Genomic DNA, 25,551 nt, shown 5'->3' on the forward strand with positions numbered 1-25,551 from the left:
TGCGCATACCCGTATTTAGACATTACATTCCTTGAAGATAAAACTAGATAGTTAAAACTCAATGCATTAGCAAATAAACAAGTATATCACACAAAAAAAGCAAGCACATAGTTTCCAATCAAAGTAATAATGACCGGTTTGTGAAATTGCATAATTTTAAATTCTATTTTATTATCTAATGATCACCTCATTTAATGAGATTAACTGAAAATATGACGCTAAAATATTTTGTATCTTAAAATAGTACTAGCTCAATTTCATAACAAAACGAGGTTTTTGGTGATTTTAAAACATTAAAAACAAAACCTTTTGATCCAATTTTAACTTTAAACAGTTCATCCAATTAACTGAACGGTATTATAATCACAGATGCGTGTCCAACACTTATCATTGGATCCTGTGATTTCAATTACAATGATTTGTTAATCCAATGCTAATCTATTAATATTATATAGAATTGACCAAACTTGCCATATCAAACTCTCAATTGGAATGTTTACGATGTTAAGGGTTAAATTGTTTTTTTTTTGCCGGTAACATTAGGGATATGTTTTTGTACCTTATCCTTTTGAAACTGGACTAATTTGAAATTTCATAGTGAGTTGAGGGTTTAGCTGAACTTATCCATTTCATAGACGATTTTGCCTCTGCTGGTATACAAGTTACAACCACGTGGTCCTATCCTATCCGGAACATGTCCCGCCAAATGTCCCTCTGTTTTTGCATTCCCGCCCAGTATGTAGAATCGTTTGACCCAAAACGTCATCGTTTACCTTGTTATTGTTTTTTTTCAACCCTTTATTCCTCTTTCACACTTCGGCCGCCAAAATCATCTGTAAATCTGGAAATTCCTAAACCTGATCGTCGCTTCTCCGGCCAATGACGGCGATAGACTCAGTTACAGATTACAGCCAAACGGAACGCTTAGTTCTCCTCATAGACCTTAACCCAATTCTCCACCTTCAAAATCCAAATGGCTACCTTAAATCTCTCCTTTCCACTGCTAGAACAATTCTCTCTTTCCCTCCACTCTCATCCTCTCTCTTCTCCTTTAAGCCCTTCTTTTCTTCTCTTTCTCCTCTCCTTTCCTCTTCCAAGCTCTCAATTCCCTCTTTCTCACTCTCTTTCAATCACCCCGACTCCACCCTAGAGTCTCTCACTAAGGTTCTCAATTCTGTCGTTTCTTCAATCGATACAACATCGATTTCGTCTCCGTTCTCTCGGGCTTCGCTCCTTGCTGCATCCATGCGACAGCTTGTTCATGATTACGCTTGGGATTCGCTGATATCTGATACTGCTGCGGGTACGCTTTCGAATTGCAATTCTTTTGTTAAGTCGAATTTAGTTATTTTGCTTTCTCCAGTTATCAGGTCGCGTAATTGCTTGTCGGATTTCTTCAGTGTGGAATTGGATGATGAATGTTTGATAAATGTTGATTGCTTTGTTCAAAAGTTTCATGACCTATTTGAGAGTGTCAATGATGCGTTTGTTAGCCGAGACATTCATTTTAGTTGGGTTGATGTGAAGTATGAGACGGAGTCTGGTACATGTCGAGCTAATTCTGTTGAGACCGAGTTGGAATGTGGTTTTTTTGAAAGCGGGATTAGGGATTTGGGGTGGGGTTTTTGTTCAAGTGAGTCTATAATTTTGGGCTCTGCGCTTATCCCTTTTGAATTAATCTTTCCACGGATCGGCATTTCTCCTAGATTTGGGAATTTGGATAAAAGTTGCGAGTCAATTGGCGCGCAACTGAGTCTGGAGATAGCAGATGTAAGTGGAAAGCCTTTAGAATGCAAGTGCTGCGATCTAGAATTAGTTAATTTAGACGTGCTTTGTGGAATTAGTTCTTTTGAACAAAAGAAAAGAATTTGGAGAGACTTTAGTCATGGAATTGTGAATGTACATGTTAAGGCAGTTCGAAGATACGATAAATTTGTAAAATTTGAGGGCAAATTTGCGGATCCCATCCTTGTGCGTGAGTCCTCAGTGCATTCTGAAAAGGGTCAAAAAGAAACTTGCAGCGAATATTTTGAAGATAGGGTTCTAGAAATTTTGAGCATGGAAAAGGGTGAAATGGTGTTGAGAAAATCTGTGCCCATTTGGCAAATTCTTTCAAGTTTTCTCTGTAGAGAAGATTACTGGGCTTTGGTTTCTCTTTCAAATAGCAATGGTGATTCTCTTGCTGGAGTCTTGAAGCCTTTTACAGTATCATCAGCACTCCTCTCAATTGTAGAGGATCCATCCCAAACCAGCAGCATCATAAATGAGTTTGGTGGAACATGTTTAGATCAATCTGTTCCCAAGACAGATACTGAGAAATCCAAACCTGAATTTGGTTTGGGCCACTTTGGACTTGTGGGTTCTCAATCTGGTCCTTCACCTGTAGCTAATTGCACCGATGTTGGTGATTGTTCAAGGAAGAGGAATAGAAAGAATTTAAATATGCTTCTGGAATTGACATGGAGTGCTTTCTGTAAGGCAGCATTCGAGAACTTCCAGGTAAACTTGGAAGATGTTTACTTTGCAAGGGCATGCAACAAGTCAAAGAAATTGAAATTTCTGAAATGCTGGATGAAACAGATCAAGAAATCTGGCAACCTTAGTCTGTTTGCTCCAGAAGGATCAAAGCAAAATCAAAAAATCCCCAAAGAAACAGATGATAGATTAACCAAGTTGCCCCAGGAATCTGAACAACCAATTGCTTCATGCTCCTCAGTGGGAGACGATTCTTTGACTGGGGCTTCTAGAATACAAGATGAAGTTGCTCTTGATTTTCGCTCTGAAACCTTGGAAAGTTACTTCAATAACCTTCCCCAGAAAATCCAGCAAGGTCTTGAATCTGAAGAAGTTCACCTGGAATCTTTGGCACATCGACTTGTTAACTCATCAATTTATTGGTTATACCGGAAGTTTGAGATGGTATCCACGTCAGACAGTCAAAACCATGTTATGAAATCTGATGGTCATTCTTCTAGTACAATATGTGTTGAGCTAACAAAACTCTTACTTAGAGATCCCAAGGACTTGGCTGCTATGTGCATAAATGGCAAGGCATCGAATCCAAGTGCTACTGATGTTGCTTCAGAAGATATAGTTAGACAGTATCCTACTTTTTCTGTTTTTTTTCCTCTTAATTTTATTTATTAATTATGTTTTCCTCTATCATTATTTTAATCATTTAACTTGTTTTATGAGAGGGCGAGCCTTGGCGCAACGGTAAACGTTGTTGTTGTGTGACCAAGAGGTCACGGGTTCGAGTCTTAGGAGCGGCCTCTTGCCAAATAAATTGGCAGGGAAAGGCTTGCCCCCAGTACACCCTTGTGGTGGGACCCCTGGGACCCCTCCCCGGACCCTCGCTCAGCAGGGACGCGTAGTGCGACCGGGCCGCCCTTTAACTTGTTTTATGAGGTTCTCATTGTTGGTGATGCCATTTTCCTTAATTTGCTTAAGATATGAATTACAGATCTTATTTCGCTTGGAAATGCTCCAGTCAGAGGTTGGAGCGAGTTTTGGGGAGTCCACAAAACAAAAATTTGTCAAGCATATTTGCTTGCTGCTGGAGAACATTCAATGTCAGCTGCAGGGAGGCTTTTTTGGTGATTGGAGCCTTGATAAATATGTGGCGAAGGTCATAAAAAGCAGGTATCTAGAGCTCCTTAAAGTTCACTTTTGACATCATTTTTCGGAGCACTTCATAGCGTCCTTTGAACTGTAGAAGGTGCTCAATTGTTGTTTGTAATTGATTTCTTTCATTTGCAATTTCATGGACATCATCCCGGCTATTGCACAATTCTTTTCACAAACACCATATTGTTCTATCTGTGCTGTTGTCAGAAGGCCAAGTGCTGGAGGAAAGTATCATTATTTGTGTGAGAATCGTGGTATATATACATTATGATTAGGATCGTATTCTATGGTTATGATTCTATCAAATATGTCTTTTTCATTCTGTTGAAAATCTATTCTACAGTATAGACGCTTATGACCTCCCCCTTCATGCCTTGCGGTAATTATATTCATCACCTTTACCACAGTCCACAGTGATGCTGTCCATAGATCAAATTATTTTGTTTATTGGATTTCACTTGACTATCTACGTCTCCATTGTGTGTGCTCGGGGTAGAAGTTTTATAAAAATGTATCCCATGCTATTTTTTTTTTTTTTTGATGGAATGTATCCCATGCTATTAAGTATTTTGATTTAAGTTCTTTTCTTTACAAGGGTTGAAATAGAATAACCCGGTTGAAGTGTAATGATCATAAGTTTGTAATGCATTTTATGTCCCATAATAGCTCTCTTTCTACTCTTTCCCGGGGAGTTGATGGCTATTGTTAAATATTATCTTAACACCAAAGAATGTGTACACTTTGTAACATCTTAATGCAGGAATTGTATGCATAATAGGTTCTAACACTTGAGATTAATGTGGTGTTCTTTCATCTAACTTGACTAAGCTTAATCACAACTCAAGTCAGCAGTGTCTATGTATATTTTTCTTTCCACTTTGCAGTCTATTCGTTTAGATGTATGTGTACGTCTAATGTTTACTACTAATAATTTCCTCCTGAGACTATTTTATCCATATTACGATGCGAGTATGGTCAACATTTCGAGAGAGAAGAATGTGAAACAGCTTAATTAAACATTTGAATGCCCGGTTTTTCAGGTATTGTCAATGTCTTGGGGATGTAGTTCAGAAAATTTATTCAAAAATGGACCTGCTGCTATTTGAGGATGAAGATGAATCCCCTAATTCTTTGCTCAATAGTGAAGACAGTCATCAATCCCGGACACAGAAACAGAAAAGAGAAAAAAAGGATAAAAAATCAGTCTCTGCAGAGAATGACCCTTTCCGAGGGGAAAATGACCATGAAACTCTACAGGGAAGAAATCAGGCGGATGCTCTTAAAATAATAGAAGCGCAGCAAAGGAGAGAACGGGCTCGTAGGTTTGCATCATTCACTAGCTGGGCTCCAAATTTGCAGAGAATTTGGGCATCAAAGCAGCAGAAGGCAGTGAAAGTAAAGACAGATTCAAGTCGGAAGGTGTCGAAAAGAAAGGAACGTAATAAGACAAGTGATGATATAGTATGCGAAACCCCAATGACTGGAATCAAACGTTCATTCAGGCGAAGTGGCAGCAGGGATAAAGACGACCAAGTTACCGGCACAGTTTTCAGTACTTCTGTTTCTAAGGCTCTATTTCAAGATGATGACTGATAATGAATGCATAACTAACCTGTATAATTTAACAATTACATTATTTGTTTCTCTTACAGATGTACTCTTTGTTTTCTCCATCTGTGCAGTTACATTTTACATAATTTGTGAATTCATTCTTCTATAATACCATAACTCCATTCCCTGCATTTTTCTGTTCCTTTCATTTTCATATCATAGGTTTATTAAGCCTCAAGATGCTTTGAATCTCCACCTTAGGATTCTAATAAACCTAGATCTAACGGTAAATGAGCAAATTCTACTTGCTCATTAAGGTGCATGTGATCAAGACTGTTAGAAAGAAATAGCCCTGGTTTCATATTTTTCACCATTCAAATATATAAATACATGTTCAGTTTTATTAGTGGATGTCTTGATCATATATACACTTAAGACATCCTATGGATTTATATTTTGCTTTTTATTTTACAGTAAACCCAAGAAATAGCTATTTCAACTACTGTTTTTGCAAGAAATAAAGTTGGAAGTTAAGACCTTGCTCGAGAAAAATGAGCTCCTAAGTATTTCAAACAAGACTATCAATTTTTGTTTTTGTTTTTTTTTTTTACATTTACATCATATATAATCATGTATATTATTTCATTATTAAACAACTCCTTAATTATATAGATGTTTCCTTACATTTTTTAGTCAAAATCTGGTCAAGTTTTTGAACCTTTTTATTCATTATAATAAACAGCCCAAATCTTCCCCCAACCTTTTAAACTTGTCTAAATTGGTCATTTTACCTTCTAATTCATCAAATATCCTATTTAACTCCGTAACTCCATAAAAATGGCATTTCTTACCCTCTTAACTTGTTCAAATTAGTCATTTTACCCTTCAACTCCTCAAATGTCCTATTTAACCACTTAACTCCATAAAAGTGGTATTTCTCACCTCTTATGATCATACGTGGCATAACTTTTTGTGTGTATGTGCAACAAACGCATAAAATGCGTGGATATGGAAAATTATGTGGTTAAACTGTAATTGATAGTTAATCTAATTGAAACGTTTACTGGGTGAAGATTTATGTTGTTAAATCATAATGAAAAGAGGAAGTGCATATTGTAAATCACAATGAAAAGATGAAGTGTAAAAGTTTCAATAATATGATCATTTTAACTGCTAAGTTGTTAAAAAAATTGACCGAATTTGACACGTGACATCTGAGAAGTCAGACTTCAAGCGCGTCCCTTGCACCGGCCAATTCTAACATTCGCAAATGAAAATGGAGGGTTGAGAAATACCACTTCACTTCTATGGAGTTAAGAGGGTAAATAAAACATTCTATGAGTTGAAGGTAAAATGACCAATTTGGACAAGTTAAGGGGGTTGGGAGAGCATAAGACCTTATAAATAGTGAATTGCTCAATACCGCTCCCAAATTACCTCTTACCGCCCTATTTCGACTTTTTTACCCTTCTCATAATTTTGATAAAAAAACTAAAAATTCTTTCTCTAAAATCACAAACTTGAACAATAATAATTGAAATTATGAAAATAATTGATATGCGACAATCCGAATCCCGAAAATTGATGATTATGAGTCGGAAACAATAAAATTTACATTTTTTTCTCAAAAAAATCATGAACATAATGCATATTTTTTTGTAACGATTAGCATTTTTCGTCACAAAAAATTGGAGAATTTTGTATTTTCCATCGCTAAAAAGTCTACGATTGTGTCTAGGCCCAATTTTAGTCTAGGTGGGTGTGAGATCCGCTCAGCCAATTGGCTGGGCGGATCCAGAACCCGTCCCACCACTAGGCTAGGCGGATCCAGCATCCGCCCAACCAATGGCTTAGGCGGATATACTACCCACTCAAGCCTTTGGATGGACTGGATCCGCCCAGCCTAGTGGTGGGACGGGTCCTGGATCCGTCAAGCCAATTTATTGGGCGGATCTGACACCCACCTAAACCAAAATTGATGTTTTTTTTTACAAAATTATCCAAATGAAAGCAGTAAAAATAATTTGGGAGCGGTAAGTAGTAATACCCAATTATATAAGAAATATATAATCGATATAAAATTTCAGTTCCGTATATCATTTAGTTGAAAACGATATGTTGACAACAGGATGTATCGATTCTTCAGAAGTAAAACGGGGGCGGCCCATCCCTCTCTACTTGTACGAGCTAGCTAGGGTTTCTAATCTTCAAGGATCGACTGCTTCAGCTGAAGATGTCTAAGTCTTGCAAGGGATTGGCTTTGGAACTAGTCAAATGTCTCAGTGAATCCGATTGTGTCAAGGTTGAAAACCGATCTTATAAGGATTGTGCTGGAGAGAAAACCCCCTGTATTTCTAGCGAGTGCGTTGGATTGAGGGAAACTTACTTCAATTGTAAAAGAGGTCAGCTTGATATGAGAGCTAGGATCCGCGGTAACAAGGGTTATTGAACTCTTCTTTCATTCTTACTCTGTTAGGAATCTAATATAGGTTGGTGTTTTTTCAATTGTATTCCTGTATTTGTATGCGGATTTTCTATCTTCTCTTTTTTTGAATAAATAGTTCAGTTTTTTATGAAACTCAGCCTTTCTAATTCTCGATTTTTCAATTACATTCATGAACGCCATTGCTCCACTTTTGCCCCTCAAATTGCACTTTTTACAGAAGATCTATGTAATAGGGTTTTGGATCGATTCCCAAATATCAAAACGCTGAGAATTCTCCACTGTAAGATTTTGAATGATCATAATCTCAGATGGAATTCGTCTCTTGGAATCAAATTGATGAGGGCTTATGCTGCTTGTGGGGAACCTAGGGTCACACGCCATATATTCGATGAAATTACTGACAAGAATGTTGTTTTCTTTAATGTCATGATTAGAAGCTATGTTAACAACCATCTACACATTGATGCTTTAGGTGTATTTAAGACCATGTCTAGCCAAGGATTTAATCCTGATATCTATACTTATCCTTGTGTCTTGAAGGCATCTTCCCGGTCCAATAGCTTGTGGGTTGGGTTGCAAATTCATGCAGATATTGTCAAAGTCGGGCTTGATTCGAATCGGTTTATTGGAAATGGACTAGTTGCCATGTATGGGAAGTGCGAGTGCTTGAACGAAGCTCGACAAGTGCTTGATGAGATTCCACGTAAGGACGTGGTTTCATGGAATTCAATTGTTGCTGTGTATGCACAGAATGGATGCTTTAATGGAGCGTTGGAGCTGTGTCGGGAAATGGAGGCTTCGAACTTAAAACCAAATGCTTGCACAATGGCTAGCCTCCTTCCGGCTGTGACTAACACATCCTCTGCCAATGTTTTGTATGTTACGGAAATGTTTCATAATCTGACGGATAAGTGTGTGATTGCTTGGAATGTGATGATTGCTGTGTATGTGAATAATGCTATGTGTAAAGAAGCAGTAGACTTATACTTAGAAATGGAAGCAAATGGTATTGAACCGAATGAAGTCTCTATTGCTAGTATTCTTCCTGCTTGTGGAGATCTTTCAGCGCTCTCACTCGGAAGGCGAATTCATGAATACGCTAATAGAATGAAGCTCCTTCCGAATTTGCCTCTGGAGAACGCATTGATTGATATGTATGCAAAATGTGGATGTTTATGGGATGCGAGGGCAGTGTTTGATCAAATGCAATCTCGGGATGTTGTGACTTGGACTTCTATGATCTGTGCATATGGTATTTGCGGTCATGGCCTTGAAGCTGTAGAATTATTTGCAAAAATGCAGAACTCGGGTTTGGTTCCGGATTCCATTGCCTTTGTTTCTCTTTTAGCAGCCTGTAGTCACGCAGGATTATTAGACAAAGGGAAATATTTCTTCAATCTAATGTCTACTTATGGGATAAGTCCGAAAGTAGAACACTTTGCTTGCATGGTTGATTTATTAGGACGAGCTGGAAAGATCGAGGAGGCCTATGACTTAATCAAACAGATGCCCATGGAACCTAGCGAGAGAGTTTGGGGGGCGTTGTTGAGTGCTTGTCGGGTTTACTCGAACATGAACATCGGTCTTCTAGCAGCTGATCGAGTTTTCCAACTCGATCCTGAGCAATCAGGTTACTATGTCTTGTTGTCCAATATTTATGCTAAAGCTGGAAAATGGGAAGATGTTGCAGCTGTGAGATCAATCATGTTACGACAAGGACTCAAGAAAATGCCCGGAATTAGTAACGTGGAGCTCAACAACAATGTTCATACATTTCTTGCATGCGACCGATCACATCCTCAGATGAAGGAAATCTACGAAGAATTGGATGTGTTAGTCGGAAAAATGAAAGAGTTTGGTTATATGCCGGAGACAGATTCTGCTCTTCATGATGTGGAAGAGGAGGATAAGGAATGTCATCTAGCAGTTCATAGTGAGAAATTGGCAATTGCCTTTGCTATAATAAACACGAGGCCTGGAACTCCGATCAGGGTTACGAAGAATCTTCGAGTTTGCGGTGACTGTCATGTTGCTGCTAAGCTTATCTCCAGGATTGTTGAAAGGGAAATTATCATTAGAGATACTCATCGTTTTCATCATTTTTCCAATGGAGCTTGCTCGTGTGGAGACTATTGGTGAATTCCCCGACGGATAAGGGAGGGTCATAAGGGATTTGAGTATCCATTGGTACTTGAAAAATGTCGGAGAACTCTATGGAAGCTTTACAGTATCCATTGGTCGCTGAAAAACGTGGAAAACTCCATAGAAACCGTACAATGATCTTTAATATAGAACCATGTAGACATTTAGTTGACTACGATGATTAGAAACAAGGTACATGGTCTATATAACTAGATCACTTTAGCTTTAAAGAAAAACTTTGGTAATGGTTATGAAATTTTTCTTATGAAATTTTTCTATTATTATTTTGATGAAATTTCATCCGAATTAAGTATTAAAATGACTTAAAGTTGGTCATGATAATCAATTTATTCCAAATAAAATTTTAGGAATCAATTTAGTTCTCAATACAATTAGCTTTAATACTTATTTTTTTAAAATTTGTATTGGTGTGGTGTGGTGTGGTATGGTGTGGACATTATATTTTTTGAGAAATTTTTTGTTATTGATTTAATTAAAATTTTGGGAAATTATTTAATTAAATAAATATTTACTCAACAATTATTTTGTTAAGTTGAATTGGTTCACCAAACTTAGTCCCAACTGAACAGCATTATCCTGATGTTCTGCCCGTTTTTGCTCCACTTAACCGGTATCAAAAATTTGCTTCTTTTAAAATTGTAAGTTCTCATAAAACTGCTTCTTTAAATTGAATTGAGCAATTGTTTTGAATGTAATGTTAGACTGATTCTAATATGTGAAATTAAAAATCGCTTTCCTTTTGTGATTAGGTTGTTTTATCCTGGAGGCGATCCATATTTTAGATTGCTTGCACAATTTAGAGGAAGTGCTCCCATAGCTGATCCTGACATTTTATGGGTCCTAAATGAAATAAGAGATAATGGACCTTAAAAAAAATTATACTTGAAGTTTAAAATAGAATTTTGAATCCATTTTAGGTCTAAAATATCATATTATTTGGTCCATTTTTAGATATTTGCTAATATTTTCACACAACAATACATTTAAAACTTTTATTGTTCATTTTTCTCTACTTATAGTCTTTATATATATATATATATATATATATATATATATATATATATATATATATATATATATATATATATATATATATATATATATTGTAAAAGTTGTAATATATATTAAGAATGATATATATAAATACCTATTTGTTTCGATCGCTAATCGATGTGTGACATATATACATCTTCGGGGCTAGACATCATAACACACGTAGGGATGGAAACGGGGCAAGACGGGGTCGCTTTTGCATCTCCCATTTCGCCCCCAATATTTGCGTGATCGGTTTTGAAAAATCTCCAAAAAAGCGTTCGGGGATATTTTAGCATCCATAGCCGCCCGCACGGTTGTCTACGAAACCCTAAATAAATTTTAAAATTTTAAAAAGCGATTTTTAATTTATTATGTTTTAATTTTATATTTTGAATTGTTTTTTATTTAAACTGAAATCTTAAATAAATTACTGTAACTATAGTCTATATTGTACTCTATATTTTTTTTAAATCAAATCTAAATGTTAATTAAACTTTTTTAACAAACTTTATTAAGATTTTTATTTTTAATTAAAAATAATTTCTAGTTAAAGTATAGGGAAAATTATAAAATTAGATCAAATGGGAGACCCATTTACTCAACCTACTACATATCTAGACTGTTTTTGTGTGACTTTCTCATAATACCCTCAATATTTACGGCGCGACTGTCTCCCTCCCGTCTGACTTCGCAGATTCTAGCATATACGAAGCCTGCGAAGCTAATGTTTGGTTTAGTTGATGATTTTAATTAGCATACACGAAGTCTGGTTGTGTTTTTAACAAAATTCGCTAAGTGGTATATAACAAAAAATGTCAAACAACAACGGATTCTAACATTAAAATCATAACATTATCAAAATTTACAACAAGATTGCCACAATAAACTCCTAACAAATCACTTTATAAGACATAGACTCCTATTCACCACCGACGGATGGATGTGTCTCACGGTACAGAACAAGATTGTCACAATAAACTCCTAACAAATCACTTCATAATACATAGGCTCTTAGAGCATCTCCAATAGAGGTGCCTAAAAGAGTGCCAAAACTTACTAAAATATAGTATTTTATTGTCTCTTTCATCCGCATCATTTTTGGCAACTTTTACTTAAAAAATGCTCCAATAGAGGTTGCTTGAAAAGTTGCCACTATAATCCTACAAATTATTATTTTATTATAAATAAAAGGGATAAGTACAAAAAAAATGTCTGTGGTATACCGGATTTGCGAACTCGGTCCTGTGGTTTTTTTTTACAAACGGAGGTCTGTGTTACAAACCGTTAGCAAACAGAGGGTAAATTGACTAACGGTGTTAAAATTCAAAGAGAAAAGAGTCAATTTAGTCCTTATATTTATTTATTTTATAAATTAACACCCTAATTATCTAATTATCACAAATAAACCCCCCTTTTGGAAGATGAACTCAAACCTAATCCCTCTCTTTTACGATTCTTACAATCCCTAAAGAAAACTGCAAAAGATCTACAGAACAATTCCATTTTCATCATCCAAAACCCCCAACCCGCCATTGAAGCTCTGTTAGACCTTCAAACTCAAAAACAAAGCATATTTTCTTCCTCCTCAAATCTTTCTCTCTTATTATCACGCCTAGAAACCCTAAAAAACTCCAATAGCTATGGCCTCAAAGCCCTCCTCCGTCGGCAACTCATCAATTACAGAATCTACCAACTCGCATTCGAAATTGAAGCTGAAGTTCAAACCTTAATCGATCGAGAATGCATTCGAATTCTCGCGAACTTGAATCGAGAAACAGACACCGAGGATGAGAAATTGAAGGGACTGAGAGCTTTCGAGAACCGTTTGTTACAGGGTTTCGACAGCGAGTTTCAAGAACTGATTCTGAAATCAAAGGGGTTTCCGATTCTCGAAGCTTTAATCGTCGATTCAACTCGCTCAAATGAACTCCGAGAGCAATCGGCGTTCTGTATCGTCGCTTTAGTCAGATTCAACAGAGATGTGTTTGTCGGATTGATTCTGATGGGATCGACTGTTGAATCTTTGATTTCAATGGCGTCTGAAGGTTCAATTCGAGCTCTCCGTTCATTAATCAGATTAATCAAGATTCCACTAATCGACGAACTCGAACTACTCGGAGAAATCCCTAGAATCATCAATCTCTATGACTCCTCCGAAGATCTGTCAATTCAGGTAGCCGCCATGGATTGTATCTGCGAGATTGCGTATTTTGCGAGAAAAGAAGTGATTAAAACCATGATAAGAGAGAATTTGATTGAGAAACTGATGGAGTTGCAGAGATCTGGAGATGGAGAAACTGAATAGACGAAGAAGCCATTTGCGAGCTGTGTGAGGAGATTTGGGGTGCAAATTGAAGTGGGAGAAGGGTTGAGTGATAATTAGATAATTAGATAAGTAGGGGTTTATTTGTGATAATTAGATAATTAGGGGGGTTAATTTATAAAATAAATAAATATAAGGACCAAATTGACTCTTTTCTCTTTGAATTTTAACACCGTTAGTCAATTTACCCTCTGTTTGCTAACGGTTTGTAACACAGACCTCCGTTTGTAAAAAAAAAAACCACATGGCCGAGTTCGCAAATCCGGTATACCACAGGCATTTTTTTTTGTACTTATCCCTAAATAAAATGTTCCAGATTTATTATTTCTAGGAAGGTATATTAAAAAATTATTAAACAAGGTTGCCAAGAGGTTGTCAAAAATTGGCAACTTTTCTTGGCACCCACAATCACTCCAATAGTGGGCACCCTTTAAAAGTTGCCAAACCTGATGCCACATCAGCTGGCACTCTTTTGGGCACCCTCTATTGGAGATGCTCTTATTCACCACCGATGGATGGATGTGTCTCACAGTACAGAACAAGATTGACACAATAACTCTTAACTAATCACTTTAAAGTTGAATGTGACCAATCTTGAAATGGAAGTTCAGGCCTTTTGGGATGGATGTCTTTCATGGCACCCTAGTATGCCGCCTTCCAGAAATGAATGTTATATATTCAACCACCTTTAGAAAAAATTAATCGCGTTAGGCAGAAAAAAGGACGATTTGGCTTCGTGAAATCAGAATTCGCTAAGTATGCAAAAATAAATGTGCAAGGAAGATGATGATTTTACTTAGCGAAATGATGATTTCGCGACGTTTGCGACGAGCAATGTGACGCTCTGACTTCGCGAAACGATGATTACGCGGAGTCTGCAGGGGAAATTTATCGAACTACCTCGCAAACTTCGTGTAATCATCGTTTCGCGAAGTTAAATCGATAAATTTCTCCCCGCAGACTTCGCAAAAACGGCATATGCTAAGTGAATTTCTGGGAAAAACGCAGAGAAAATAGTATATACTTACATTTTTCGACAAAAACCATATGATAAACTGGGAAAAACGATGAAAATAATGTAGAATCACTATTTCTTCGATGGTCACAACAAGAAAGAAACCAAGAAACGAGCAGGAAATGGAAGATAAAGAACCATGGCTTCGTTTTCTAGGATTAGAAAGATGAAGAATCACGAGATGAAGAGATGAAGAAGAGAAATACATGGTGATTTGGAGAAATTGTGCAAATTTCGTGCAATTTAAAAGAAGATAGGAAGATCAAAAGTCTAGGAATCATTAATGGAAGAGCTGCCAACCGTTCGCGTAACTAAGGAGAAGGGGGAAGAGGAAATGTTAGGGGTATTATGGGAAAGTCACACAAAAACAGTCTAGATATGTAGTAGGTTGAGTAAATAGGTTAAAGATGTAAATAGGCCTCCCATTTCATCCAGTTTTGTAATTTTCCCTAAAGTATATATATTATCTTATATATATATATATAATTATTTTATTTTTCGGTTATTTTTACAGGCGGTTTTTTGGGGGTGGGGCCGGGATCCCCATGTCTCGGTGAAGTAACACCCACGCCGTCCAAATTTAGGCCCTGTTTGGGAATTAGCTGTTAGCTGTTAGGTGTTAGCTGATTACATTAGCTGTTAGGTGTTAGCTGTTTACATTAGCTGATTTGACTAGCTGATTTGACTAACTGTTTGTATAGACCTGTTTGGTAAAAATTAGCTGATTGATAATAGCGGTTTGTGCAAAAAAGACGAATAAGGGTTAAAGAAGTCCATTAATTTTAATATTCCAAAACGCTAATTGAAAAAGCTCATTTTAAGAGCTTTTTCTAAATTAGCATTTTCATCCCAAAACTCTCTCCCAAACCTCTATCCACCAAACACTCCAATCAGCGGGTTCAGTGGTCAAATCTCTAAAATTGGTCAAAACCGCTCTTTTTATCCCAAAACGCTTTTTACCAAACAGGACCTTAATCTTCGGGGCTAAAATTTCCTCCGCCTCCAGCTCCACACCCAAAAGTTTCGAGTTTTTTTCCGACCCCATCGGTTCGGATCCCCACGGTTTTCAATTTTTTTCCGTCCCATTGTCACCCCTAGTTAAACCTATTAACAAATTTTAATTGAAAGAACATTTCCAACATGCTCTTAGTTGAACTCTTAAGTTAAAATTTAAGCAGATAAAGTTAAAAATCAAGTCCAATAACCTCTTAGTGACTCTTCAAATTACTAAGGATTCGTTTGATACGCGGAATAGAATAGCTATTCCTAAAGAATAGCTATTCGCACCTTTGGTTGAATTTTTTGGATGAAATAACTATTCCATGAAATCTCTATTCATTGTTTTCATGGAATAGTTACTTTTCAATTTAGCCAAGGAATGGCATATTCCTAATATTGTATTTTGTAATTTACAAAATTATCCTCCATTAAATCCTCAATCTTCTCTCTAGCCAATTTCTCAAATCCTATAAATTTTAGCGAATCCATAATTTATATCGTAAAAAACGTGAAAAATGAAAAATTAAGGAAAACGTTAAAAAATATAAAAATACAAAAAATATGAAATACGAAAAATGTGAAAACGTTACAAACACGAGAAAATGAAAAAAAACGCGAAAACATGAAAAAACGTGAACAAATGCAAAAAAAAAAACAAGAAAAAGCAAAAAAAAAAAAAAACACACGAAAAACACAAAACATGAATAACGCGAAAAAGTGACAAAGTATGAAATATACAAAAACGTGAAATATACGAAAAACACGAAAAATGCTAAAACACAAAAACATAATAAACATGAAAATGCTAAAACGCAAACAAAACACGAAAACATAAAAAAACATGAAAACGTAAAAAAATACAAAAAAACATAAAAAAAACGTGAATAACAGAAAAAAGTAACAAAATGCGAAAAATACAAAAACGTGAAAAAAGGAAAAAAAGAAAAACTAAAACTTGAAAAAATGAAAAAATGCAAAAAAAAATACAATAACGTGAATAAACACGAAAACGCGACAAACGCGAAAAAATACGAAAAACATAAAAAAATATATGAATAACACGAAAAAGTAACAAAAAGCGAAAAATACAACAAAAAACGCGAAAAAAATGAAAATGCAAAAAAATAAACGAAAACGCATTTTCACATTTTCATGTTTTAACGTTTTTTCACTTTTTCGTGTTTTTCGTTTTTCTTATATTTTCTCGCTTTTTTCACATTTTTGTGTTTTTCTACCTTTTTCATGTTTTAATATATATTTTACTTTTCGTGATTTTCATGATTTTTGAATTTTTGCACTTTTTTTGTTCACGTTTTAGTGTTTTTAACAAATTTTTACGCTTTTTCGTGTTTTTCATATTTTTCCAGATTTTCGTGTTTTCCATTTCACGTTTTTTATGTTTTGTGTTTTTTTATTGCATTTTCTTGTTTTCATGGGTTTTTTTTTATATATTTTTGTGTTTTCATAGCTTTCCACGTCTCTACATTTTTTTTTTGTGTTTTACCGTTTGCACATTTTTTGTGTTTTTGATTTGCGCTTTTACATTTTTTGTTTTTGTGTTTTTGGTTTGCGCTTTTACATTTTGTGTTTACTGTTTTCCACCTCTCTCTTTTCGTATTTTTACAATTTTTTCACTTTTCTATTGTTCGTGTTTTTTTTCCTTGTTTCATATTTCGCATTTTTATGTTTTTTATATATTTTTAAAATAATATATATTAAATATTTGAACAATTTTTAATAATAATTAAAATTTTAAAAGAAATAAGAAATTAAATTTGAGGGTAATATTGTCTTTTGAATAAAAAATCTATCTATTCCATCATATCTTATTCTACCAACCAAACATAGGAATAATTATTCCTAAAAAAAATTATATTTCATTCTTCGCTATTATATTCATTTGGAATAGCAATTCTATTCCATTCATTTCTATTCCGCGAACCAAACGGCACTTAAGAGTCTCTTTCCACTCTTAGTCTCCTCTTTGTTTTATTTTTTTATTAATAATTTATTATTGAGTACTCTCTCACACTCTCCTCTCATTATCTATATATTTATACTATATAATAGTGGAAGTAGATAGAATTTATAAGAAGTGTTTTAGAAACATTTTGGCTTAGTTGCACCCAAAGAGTAAAGAAACTATATGAGTATCCATTATCTCTATCATAAATACAATATTGATTGATTTGCATAACAAAAAAAACAATAATGATGCGTCAATATGCAAATTCTTCTTTGTTTCAGTTTCTTCTCACTTTTTTTTTCGTGAAACGTACGCTTTAAAAAACACAAGAAAAATCAATATCATAGTTGTATTTCTCCAATATCATAGTTAAAAAACACAAGAAAAAAAATCTATCACCCTAAGAAACATTAAAGTGTATAATAAATATAACTAATAAAAATGGAGTAACTATTATAATAAATATATAAAATAAAAACACTTAAGAAAATAAGAAGACAAGACAATAATTATCTAAAGACCGAGAAAAAACAAGAATTATATATCTATAAGAATTGTTTTAGAGATATTTTGGCTTAGTTGACACCCTAAGAGTAAATAAAATATACTAGTTTATATTACTTCTGTCATCATAAATACCATATTAATATCATAAATACTATATTGATTGATTTGTGTAACAACAAATAATAATAATGTGTCAACATGTAAATTCTTTTTTGTTTTGGAAGAAGATAAAAAGAAACTAAGCATTCTCATCCCATATAGGAAAGAAATGAGTTAACTAGTTTATAAGTAAATGGTTTTCACAAGTCTTTAACCAATTATTAGGAGAAAGGCTTTTCACGTGCATGGGGTGCAGTCGAGCCACCATCAGGTTAGGGGTGTACCCACACGATGTGGACGACGCGAATGCCACTCTGAAATTAGCTCTCTTGGACCGGCCTCCTTTTGCTAAAATTAAATTTTATACTTAATGGTTTTAATTAAATTTAAAAAAATAATTAAAATCGATGTGAATCAGGTTGCACCAGTTCCCAGTTCAACCACCGATCGAACCTGTTCAATCTCAGTTCCCACCGATTATTTGAACATCGATTAAGTTAATCAAGCTCGGACTAGATTTCTTACCGGTTCGTGGTTGAACCGGTCTGACCGGCCAGTCCAGTCCAAGTTTGATAACATTGATATTTTCTTTAAAAATAAATTAATATGCAAATGCAATTAGATAGAATACTATACACCAATATATACTAAAGGTGGTAATTATCAGGTTCATGTCGTATTTTTGTCGTATCATTTTTGGATTCGTGTGAAAATGAGTCAACCCTAACCCAACTAAAATAAATTTGTGTCTTAATTGTTTTAACCTAATCAAATTAGTGTCAATTTTGTGTCGCGTTTTCAAATCATGTGTAATTTTACCATGTATGTATATTAGTCACTTTTAAAAATATAGAAGGATATAATATTATTTTTAACACAACCCAAAAATTTGTGTGTCAATTACATCTCAACCAAAAGATAACACATTACCTATTAAGTTTAAAAAACGAAACACTGAAATTGTGTGTCGATTTCATGTCGTGTAATCGGGTCGTGTCTATTTTTCTTTCCTCTGATATATACTACAATAAATAACATAACACATAAAAAAATATATATGAATTTTAAAATATATATTTTGTAAATTAATGGCAGTAAATTACTATCTTAATTCTAGATCAATCTATGGATTATGGTGCTCAAAATTAGAAATTAAAAAAATATATAACATTTTCATTTAGGACAATTTGGTACTTAATTAAGAAAATAATAGAAAGTAATAAGAAAGTTCATATTCTTTAACAGAAAGTAATATAGTCTTTCTAAAATTAAATACCTCAAGTTAATTAATAAATTAAAATTATTTTCAATACAATTACTACATATAGATTAAAGATAAATAAAGTTTAAATTCGTCGTTAACTATTCAAAGTAAAAATTATACAAAGTTATTTTTTTAAACTATTGTTTAAAAATTTAAATTATTTTTAAAATATCAATATTATTATAAGTAAATGATATAAAATTAAAAAAAATATTAAAATATTAATTTTTTATACAAAAACTTATCCACTCGCGCACAACGCACGAGCACAATACTAATTGGTAAAAAAATAACAACATTTAATAATTTTAATAATAAAATAATAAATAATAAGTGAATCACAATTCAAAACACTAAGAGTTAATAATTTATAATATTTTTAAAAGTATGGACTAAGAGTATCGGAGATGCTCTAAAGATTTAAACTCTTAATTATTGTAAAAAAAAATGTATGTGATGCATGTTAAGGCAATAGTTTATCTCGGATAATGCATAAAAATAACGGAAACAATTATGACATTTTTCATTGTAAGCACCAATGTCATAATAAAAAGGGTTGTGCACTACTAAAATAAGCTGCAAATGAGGTTAGTATAGACGATACACAAGTTATCTTGTAAAAATTACATATATGGTTATGCACTACTAAAACAAGCTACAAATGAGGTTATATATATGCAGGCCGGTTCCGATACTTCCATGAACACTTGTACTAATGTTGGAATTTCATTTTAGTTCCGTTATAATAAAAATTGGGGGTTGCTAATACCACTTTTAAATAGTTGAGGAGGCAAATAGGTCGTCCCGTAAGTTCATGGGGCAAAATGACCAAAATGACTAAAATTGACAAGTTCAAGGGGCTGTGTATGGTTTAGGCCTATTATTTTTAAAAATATGGACTAAGAGTATCGGAGATGTTCTAAAGATTTAAACTCTTAATTATTGTAAAAAAAAATGTATGTGATGCATGTTAAGGCAATAGTTTATCTCGGATAATGCATAAAAATAATTTTTATTGTTAAAGTGCAACCATCCAAAAAGTGTCGTATCTGACTCAAACAGATTACAACAAACATAAATAAAACACTGGTCCGAGTATACAACAGAAGAAGTGTACGCATTGAAATGGATTAGAATGATGAAATAAGTGACACTCAACTCAAATCTTTGACCGAAACGATATAGAGTCTATATCGAAAAAAAATTAAAACTTAATTTTTTTCCCATAAAAATAACCGATACATGGGTGCGCCGCATCATTTGATGTTGTTGTGTCAGTCATGACATCATTTTGATGATTTTTAATCATTAAAATTGCCGGAATTACCTAATTGAGATAAAACTCAAAGTTGAATAATTTTATTAAGATAAATTGAAATTAGGTGGTCATTTTAAGACAACCATATAAATTTAGTGACCAACAATATATTTAACCTTTTCCATATAAAGAAAGCAATTTCATCTACAACTTATCCCACGTTACTGTGTTCGATAATTTTGTATTTTCTCCGATGGTACAACAACATAAGGCTTAGTTTATATATAGGCAAAAGTTGTAATATATAAAAATACCTCTTTGCTTCTTTCATTAATTGATATGAGATACGCATATGCTCTCAACAAAATCACTTAAATTTATTTTTTTCTAAAAAAGTCACTTTGAACATTTTTCTGTTATGGTTTTGCGGAAATTCCTGATGTTATTAAAAAAAATGTAACAATATATTTTAATTGATAATCAATATCTCACATGAGTTAATTATTGGTTAAAATTTTAATTTACAATCTTTATTTAGTTGGATTAATTTGTGTTAAATTTTTTTATTATACAATATGACATTAAAATATGTGATTAGATGTTACGTAGTCAAATCTGATGAAAAAATGGTCAGAAATATCCAAAGTGATTTTTTTTTTGGTAAAAACGAAAACTTGTATTAATGAGGCTTGAATATCCTCCTGAATTACACTTAATAGCCAAATCGGCTTATCAAAAAAAGAATGACAACTAGCATTGGAAAGAGCATGTCTCGCTACTTTGTGCGCCACTCTGTTCGCTAGTCGAGGAATAAAAGACACAGTAAACATTTTGTCCTTCAATAGTTCTTTGCAATCTTCTAAAATATCATTGAATACGGATAGATCCACTACAAGAAAATCAACAGTTAGGGACTGAAAATTCAGTCGCAATTCAGTCCCTAAAAACGTTTACCGACTGAATTTCATGAGTTACCGACGGAATATATTTGGTCAGTAACTACCTGGTTGGTAATGTGTTACTGACGATTTATTTGATGTGGTCGCTAACTTTACAACTAACATCACATGGTCATAAAGATTAGTCGTTAACTTACTGACTAAATATTCAGTCTCAAACCAAGAAAATGCGGTCGCTAACCTTGCTTCGGATATAGTTCCAACCCTTACTTTAGGGACAGAATTGATGATATTTATGACCAATTATTCCGTCGCAAAACGGTCTATTCTTTCTTATTTGTTTATAATTAATTAATTTGTTAAAAATATAATTAATTTTGGATTGAAGAGAGTTCTTTCTCAATATCAAAAATAACAAAAACATAAATGTCTAATGCAAAATCAAACTATTGAAATTTATATCACATCATTCTAAAAACTAAGTCTTTTCATGGGAAAAGGCACATGATTTTGAATGAAAACAAACAGAACATAAAAATAAACAACTTCTATTAAGATAAAATGCACCAGCAACTCTTAAAAACAACAAATGTGATGACTAGATTTGGCAATTTGTGGTGAGTGAAGTTCTAAATGATATATTTCATACATGCGATAACCATAAGAACATTTGTAATTAGAAAGCCAAATAGAGATTGTGCAAGTAAGCACACACATTTTTCATGAAAATACTGTCAACCTGTTCATGCACACTTTCTCTACGAGATGAAGCCTATAACTGAAATATTGTTTCCTGCGATAATTGAAGACTCATGACATATAACTATGTACACGTCTCCTATGCACATTACATGTAGTTCATTTGGTGCTTCAACTCTCCGAAATTTGTTTCCTCCAACTTCTTCCATCTGCCAAAATTACACCATATAATTAACTTTAATTACAGTATTATAATTAGCTGTATCTAGTTACAAAATAGTGAAGAAAAGTAGGAGTTTATGTTATTCAGTTCTTTTTTCCAGGGCATTATCTGCTACCCCCTCCAAAAGATAGTTTTGAAATAAAGATCATAGTAGGATAACAACAGCAAAATGATACAAATAATCATTTATAAAGAAAACTTAGTCAAGAAATCTATTACGGAAAGAGCAACAAATGGAGATATTAAGCCCCCATCAATTATTTTTTAACACATTAACCCTACTCTCTTAAACCAAGACATTAATTTATCATTTTTTTACACATTAAGCTCCTTTAGGACTATCTAGTTATGTAGGATTCAAATTCCATTTAGTGCAACAAGAACGGTCAGTATGTCTGTGTTTTAAAGAGAAAAGTTAGCTTATTGAATGAAAAATTTAGTCCAAACAAATAAAAGAATTGATTGGAAAGCTACAGATGTGATCTCACATATATTTACCTTTTTTTCCTCCTTCATAAGATCCAATGCCGTTGGTTCTGCCAAAATCCGTTTACTTGCATTTAATTTAACGTCCGCCAACTCTTTCTTAAGCTTTGTTACCTGCAATGCATCGACTCATGTTTATATGAATTTACGCATTTAAAAAGCACTATTTTTTATGCTATTATGTCCATTTCACATACCTTCGTATCATTTTCTTCTTTCCTCTTCTCATATTCCCGACATCTGAAAAATTGTAAATGGAAATATATCAGCAACTAACCTATATAGCTAATATGAAAAAACAGAGAAATTCCATCAATAAAAGGTCCTAAACGCTTACTTTTCTTTGAGTTTACTGTTTTCATCTATCAAATTTGGAGCCTCCTGGTTTGTAGTAATGACAGTGTATAAAAAGGCGAAAAAAAATTAACCATAGAGTAGCAATCAGGCTCCAAGTAGACGATTATAGCAAGCAATATAAGTGAACTTAATCCGTTTATGAAATGTACAAACTCAAACTGTTCTACAAACTAAAGGTATGAAACAAGCAGACAAGTTTTTCAGATATCACTCAAACCGTCTCCCAACTCCACATTTCACTTATAATTAAGGTAAGAAACAGAGAAAGAAGCAGCCTTTGTGTGTGTGCATACGCACATGACATTGCAGGGCAATGACAATGAGCATGAATGCATGTCATGGCTTGAACTTGTATCAATTGTATATATAATTCACTCGACCAATAATTGCACTTGAGCTCCATGTTCATTACACTTACCTCTCTTTCCAAACATGCTCTGCATCAACTGAATTGACCCCAATGCTTGCCTGCATCTTCAAATTCTCACGTTCCATTGAATTATTACTCTCTTTCCTTTTTGTAAATAATCCTGTCCCAATATGAGGGTGTTATTTCTAAGTAAAGATGAGTAATTCCAGCTCAAGCATTTAAATTCCACACAGAAGAAGCAAAAGAGCAGTTTCTGAAGCACTATTCACATACTCATTATATGACAGAAAAGGCAGAACACCTATATCAGTTACTATACTTATAAACTTCTCTTCAACTTAATCAATCCTCCACCGATACAAGCTCAAACTGCTCAAATTAACTCTAAACACACATACAAAGCAACAAACCATAATAAGGAATGAAAATAACTAAACAATCAAACCTACTAAGACAAACACACAACGAACAAAAGGAAAGGATGATACAGAAATTAACATGAATAGCCTCTTTAAGGAGAGTTTCTAGAGTTGCAGACTGCAGAACCCCCACCATTCTCTACAGTTAGGTTTTTCACACATAAAAACAATACCCGAGAAGAGCAGATCTGCAGATTGATTCTGAAAAGATCCTTGAAGTGCTGCTTGAGAAGTCTTTTGGAATCATACACTCTGATCTTCTTCATAGCCACTTGAATTCAATTTGAGATCTGTAAACAAAAATGACTCAAATGACCAGAAATTGAAAAAGAATAGAGAAAGAAACATATGTGTCACGTCCGTGACTAAATTTCTAGAATTCATATTTTGATATTAGTATATATGATAATTATTAGGTGTGTGATTTTTATTTGGTGCTATAGGAAAAGTTTGGAGTTAATTTGATGGTTTTAGGTATAAATTAAAAGTTTAGGGTAATTTTTAAAAGATTATGGAAAGATGGAGGATCAAACCTGATATTTTCCATATTTGAGATATATATATCTCAAATCTTGACAGGTTGATGCGGTGATGTTGATCTCTTTCCTTTTCTTTTTCTTTTATTTTCTTTTTCTAATCCTTTCCGATTCATCAGTTTTCTCTGAACTGTTTCTCCATCGTTTCTTTGATTTACGAAGATTCGATCGTCCGAATCACTTGAAATTAAACCATAGCATCCTTATACATAGATCTAATTCCTAACCGAAGAGTTTTTGAGTTTCGGCAGTGTTTGGAGCGAAACGTCTTAGACAGGATTTAGACGAGAATTGAACGGGTGTATTTTAGCCGATGTAAGTAATTATCAACTATATTTTGAGTTTTATATAGACACATATATATATAATCAAAGAAGTTTCAGAAATTGATATTTTAAGGTTCTGCGGGAATTTTGTAAAATTGAGATTTTTCACGATTTTGCTTTTTATTGTGAAATTATGGTTCAAATGAAGCTATTGACTATGCTTCTATGTGAATTTCAGATTTTACTTGATTATGTTGATTTAAAGCTTAATTTGGTTGATTTACATATATATATACATATATGTTTTTGGTTTCAATGTATATATATATATAGCTGTTGCGGTTATTGTTGTTATGATTTTGGATTGAAGTCCAAATATGATTTTTATGAGTTGTGATATTTCGAAAGATTAAATGGTTTTGTCCATCTAGGATTGCCCGGGGTAGGAGTTGCATTTGTAAGACCATATCTAATGGCGGTATGGCCAGAGTGCACGGCTGGTAGTCCTAACTGTTAGGCAATGAACGAGATATAAATGAGATATCTCAATATTGTTCTGATTGATGTTATGATCTACACGGGTGGAATTCGAGGATGGATACAATATTATATATTTTATATGTTTTTGGTTTACTACTTTGACTATATTATGAACTTAAGTTTTGAGTATATTTTATAAGGTTTGATGATTATATTATAAACTTAAGTTTTGAGTATATTTTATAAGGTTTTGATTAAATCCCTTTATAAACGTATATATGTAGCTATGTTAAGTAAAGATGGTTTTTATAGCTGATAGTTTCTTACTGAGATTTTTGTCTCACGTTTTTAAATATTTTAATGTTTTTAGGTGATAAAGTACAGGATATAGAGAAGGTTACCGACCGATCAGACGAGGTTTGGCAGTTGGCTGCTTATTGTTAGAAATATGGTTAGAACTTTGATATTTCGATTGTAATATAATCGAGTTGGGAAATATATGTGAGGTCATCGAATGACTAATGTAGTAAGATATGAATTATTTTAGAATATACATTGAAGAG

The 25,551-nt window shown here is 33.7% G+C and overlaps 3 protein-coding genes across 3 annotated transcripts; all 3 read left to right on the plus strand.

Annotated features, from left to right (window-relative positions):
- Positions 1–730: 730 nt before the first annotated feature.
- On the plus strand, positions 731–5,363 carry LOC136224350 (uncharacterized). The gene is made up of 3 exons (XM_066012680.1): positions 731–3,101; positions 3,451–3,642; positions 4,668–5,363. The coding sequence occupies exons 1-3, from the start codon at positions 880–882 to the stop codon at positions 5,218–5,220; spliced, it is 2,967 nt and encodes a 988-aa protein (XP_065868752.1). The 5' UTR covers positions 731–879; the 3' UTR covers positions 5,221–5,363.
- Positions 5,364–7,286: 1,923 nt separating this feature from the next.
- On the plus strand, positions 7,287–7,629 carry LOC136224373 (uncharacterized). Its single transcript, XM_066012698.1, has one exon. It carries the CDS (start codon positions 7,412–7,414, stop codon positions 7,625–7,627), a length of 216 nt encoding a protein of 71 aa, XP_065868770.1. The 5' UTR covers positions 7,287–7,411; the 3' UTR covers positions 7,628–7,629.
- Positions 7,630–7,661: 32 nt separating this feature from the next.
- On the plus strand, positions 7,662–10,164 carry LOC136224362 (putative pentatricopeptide repeat-containing protein At3g49142). Its single transcript, XM_066012689.1, has one exon. It carries the CDS (start codon positions 7,751–7,753, stop codon positions 9,761–9,763), a length of 2,013 nt encoding a protein of 670 aa, XP_065868761.1. The 5' UTR covers positions 7,662–7,750; the 3' UTR covers positions 9,764–10,164.
- The last annotated feature ends 15,387 nt before the right edge of the window (positions 10,165–25,551 follow it).

Source organism: Euphorbia lathyris, chromosome 1 (assembly GCF_963576675.1).
Source record: "Euphorbia lathyris chromosome 1, ddEupLath1.1, whole genome shotgun sequence".
Classification (NCBI taxonomy): domain Eukaryota; kingdom Viridiplantae; phylum Streptophyta; class Magnoliopsida; order Malpighiales; family Euphorbiaceae; genus Euphorbia; species Euphorbia lathyris.

What these genes read in the sequence shown, in the direction of transcription:
- LOC136224362 (XM_066012689.1), top strand. Translation starts at nt 7,751, where the DNA reads ATGAAACTCAGCCTTTCTAATTCTCGATTTTTCAATTACATTCATGAA.
- LOC136224373 (XM_066012698.1), top strand. Translation starts at nt 7,412, where the DNA reads ATGTCTAAGTCTTGCAAGGGATTGGCTTTGGAACTAGTCAAATGTCTC.
- LOC136224350 (XM_066012680.1), top strand. Translation starts at nt 880, where the DNA reads ATGACGGCGATAGACTCAGTTACAGATTACAGCCAAACGGAACGCTTA. An exon ending in TCAGAAGATATAGTTAGACA is followed by an intron (nt 3,102 to 3,450) that starts GTATCCTACTTT and finishes AATTTGCTTAAG; the next exon opens with ATATGAATTACAGATCTTAT. An exon ending in GCGAAGGTCATAAAAAGCAG is followed by an intron (nt 3,643 to 4,667) that starts GTATCTAGAGCT and finishes CCGGTTTTTCAG; the next exon opens with GTATTGTCAATGTCTTGGGG.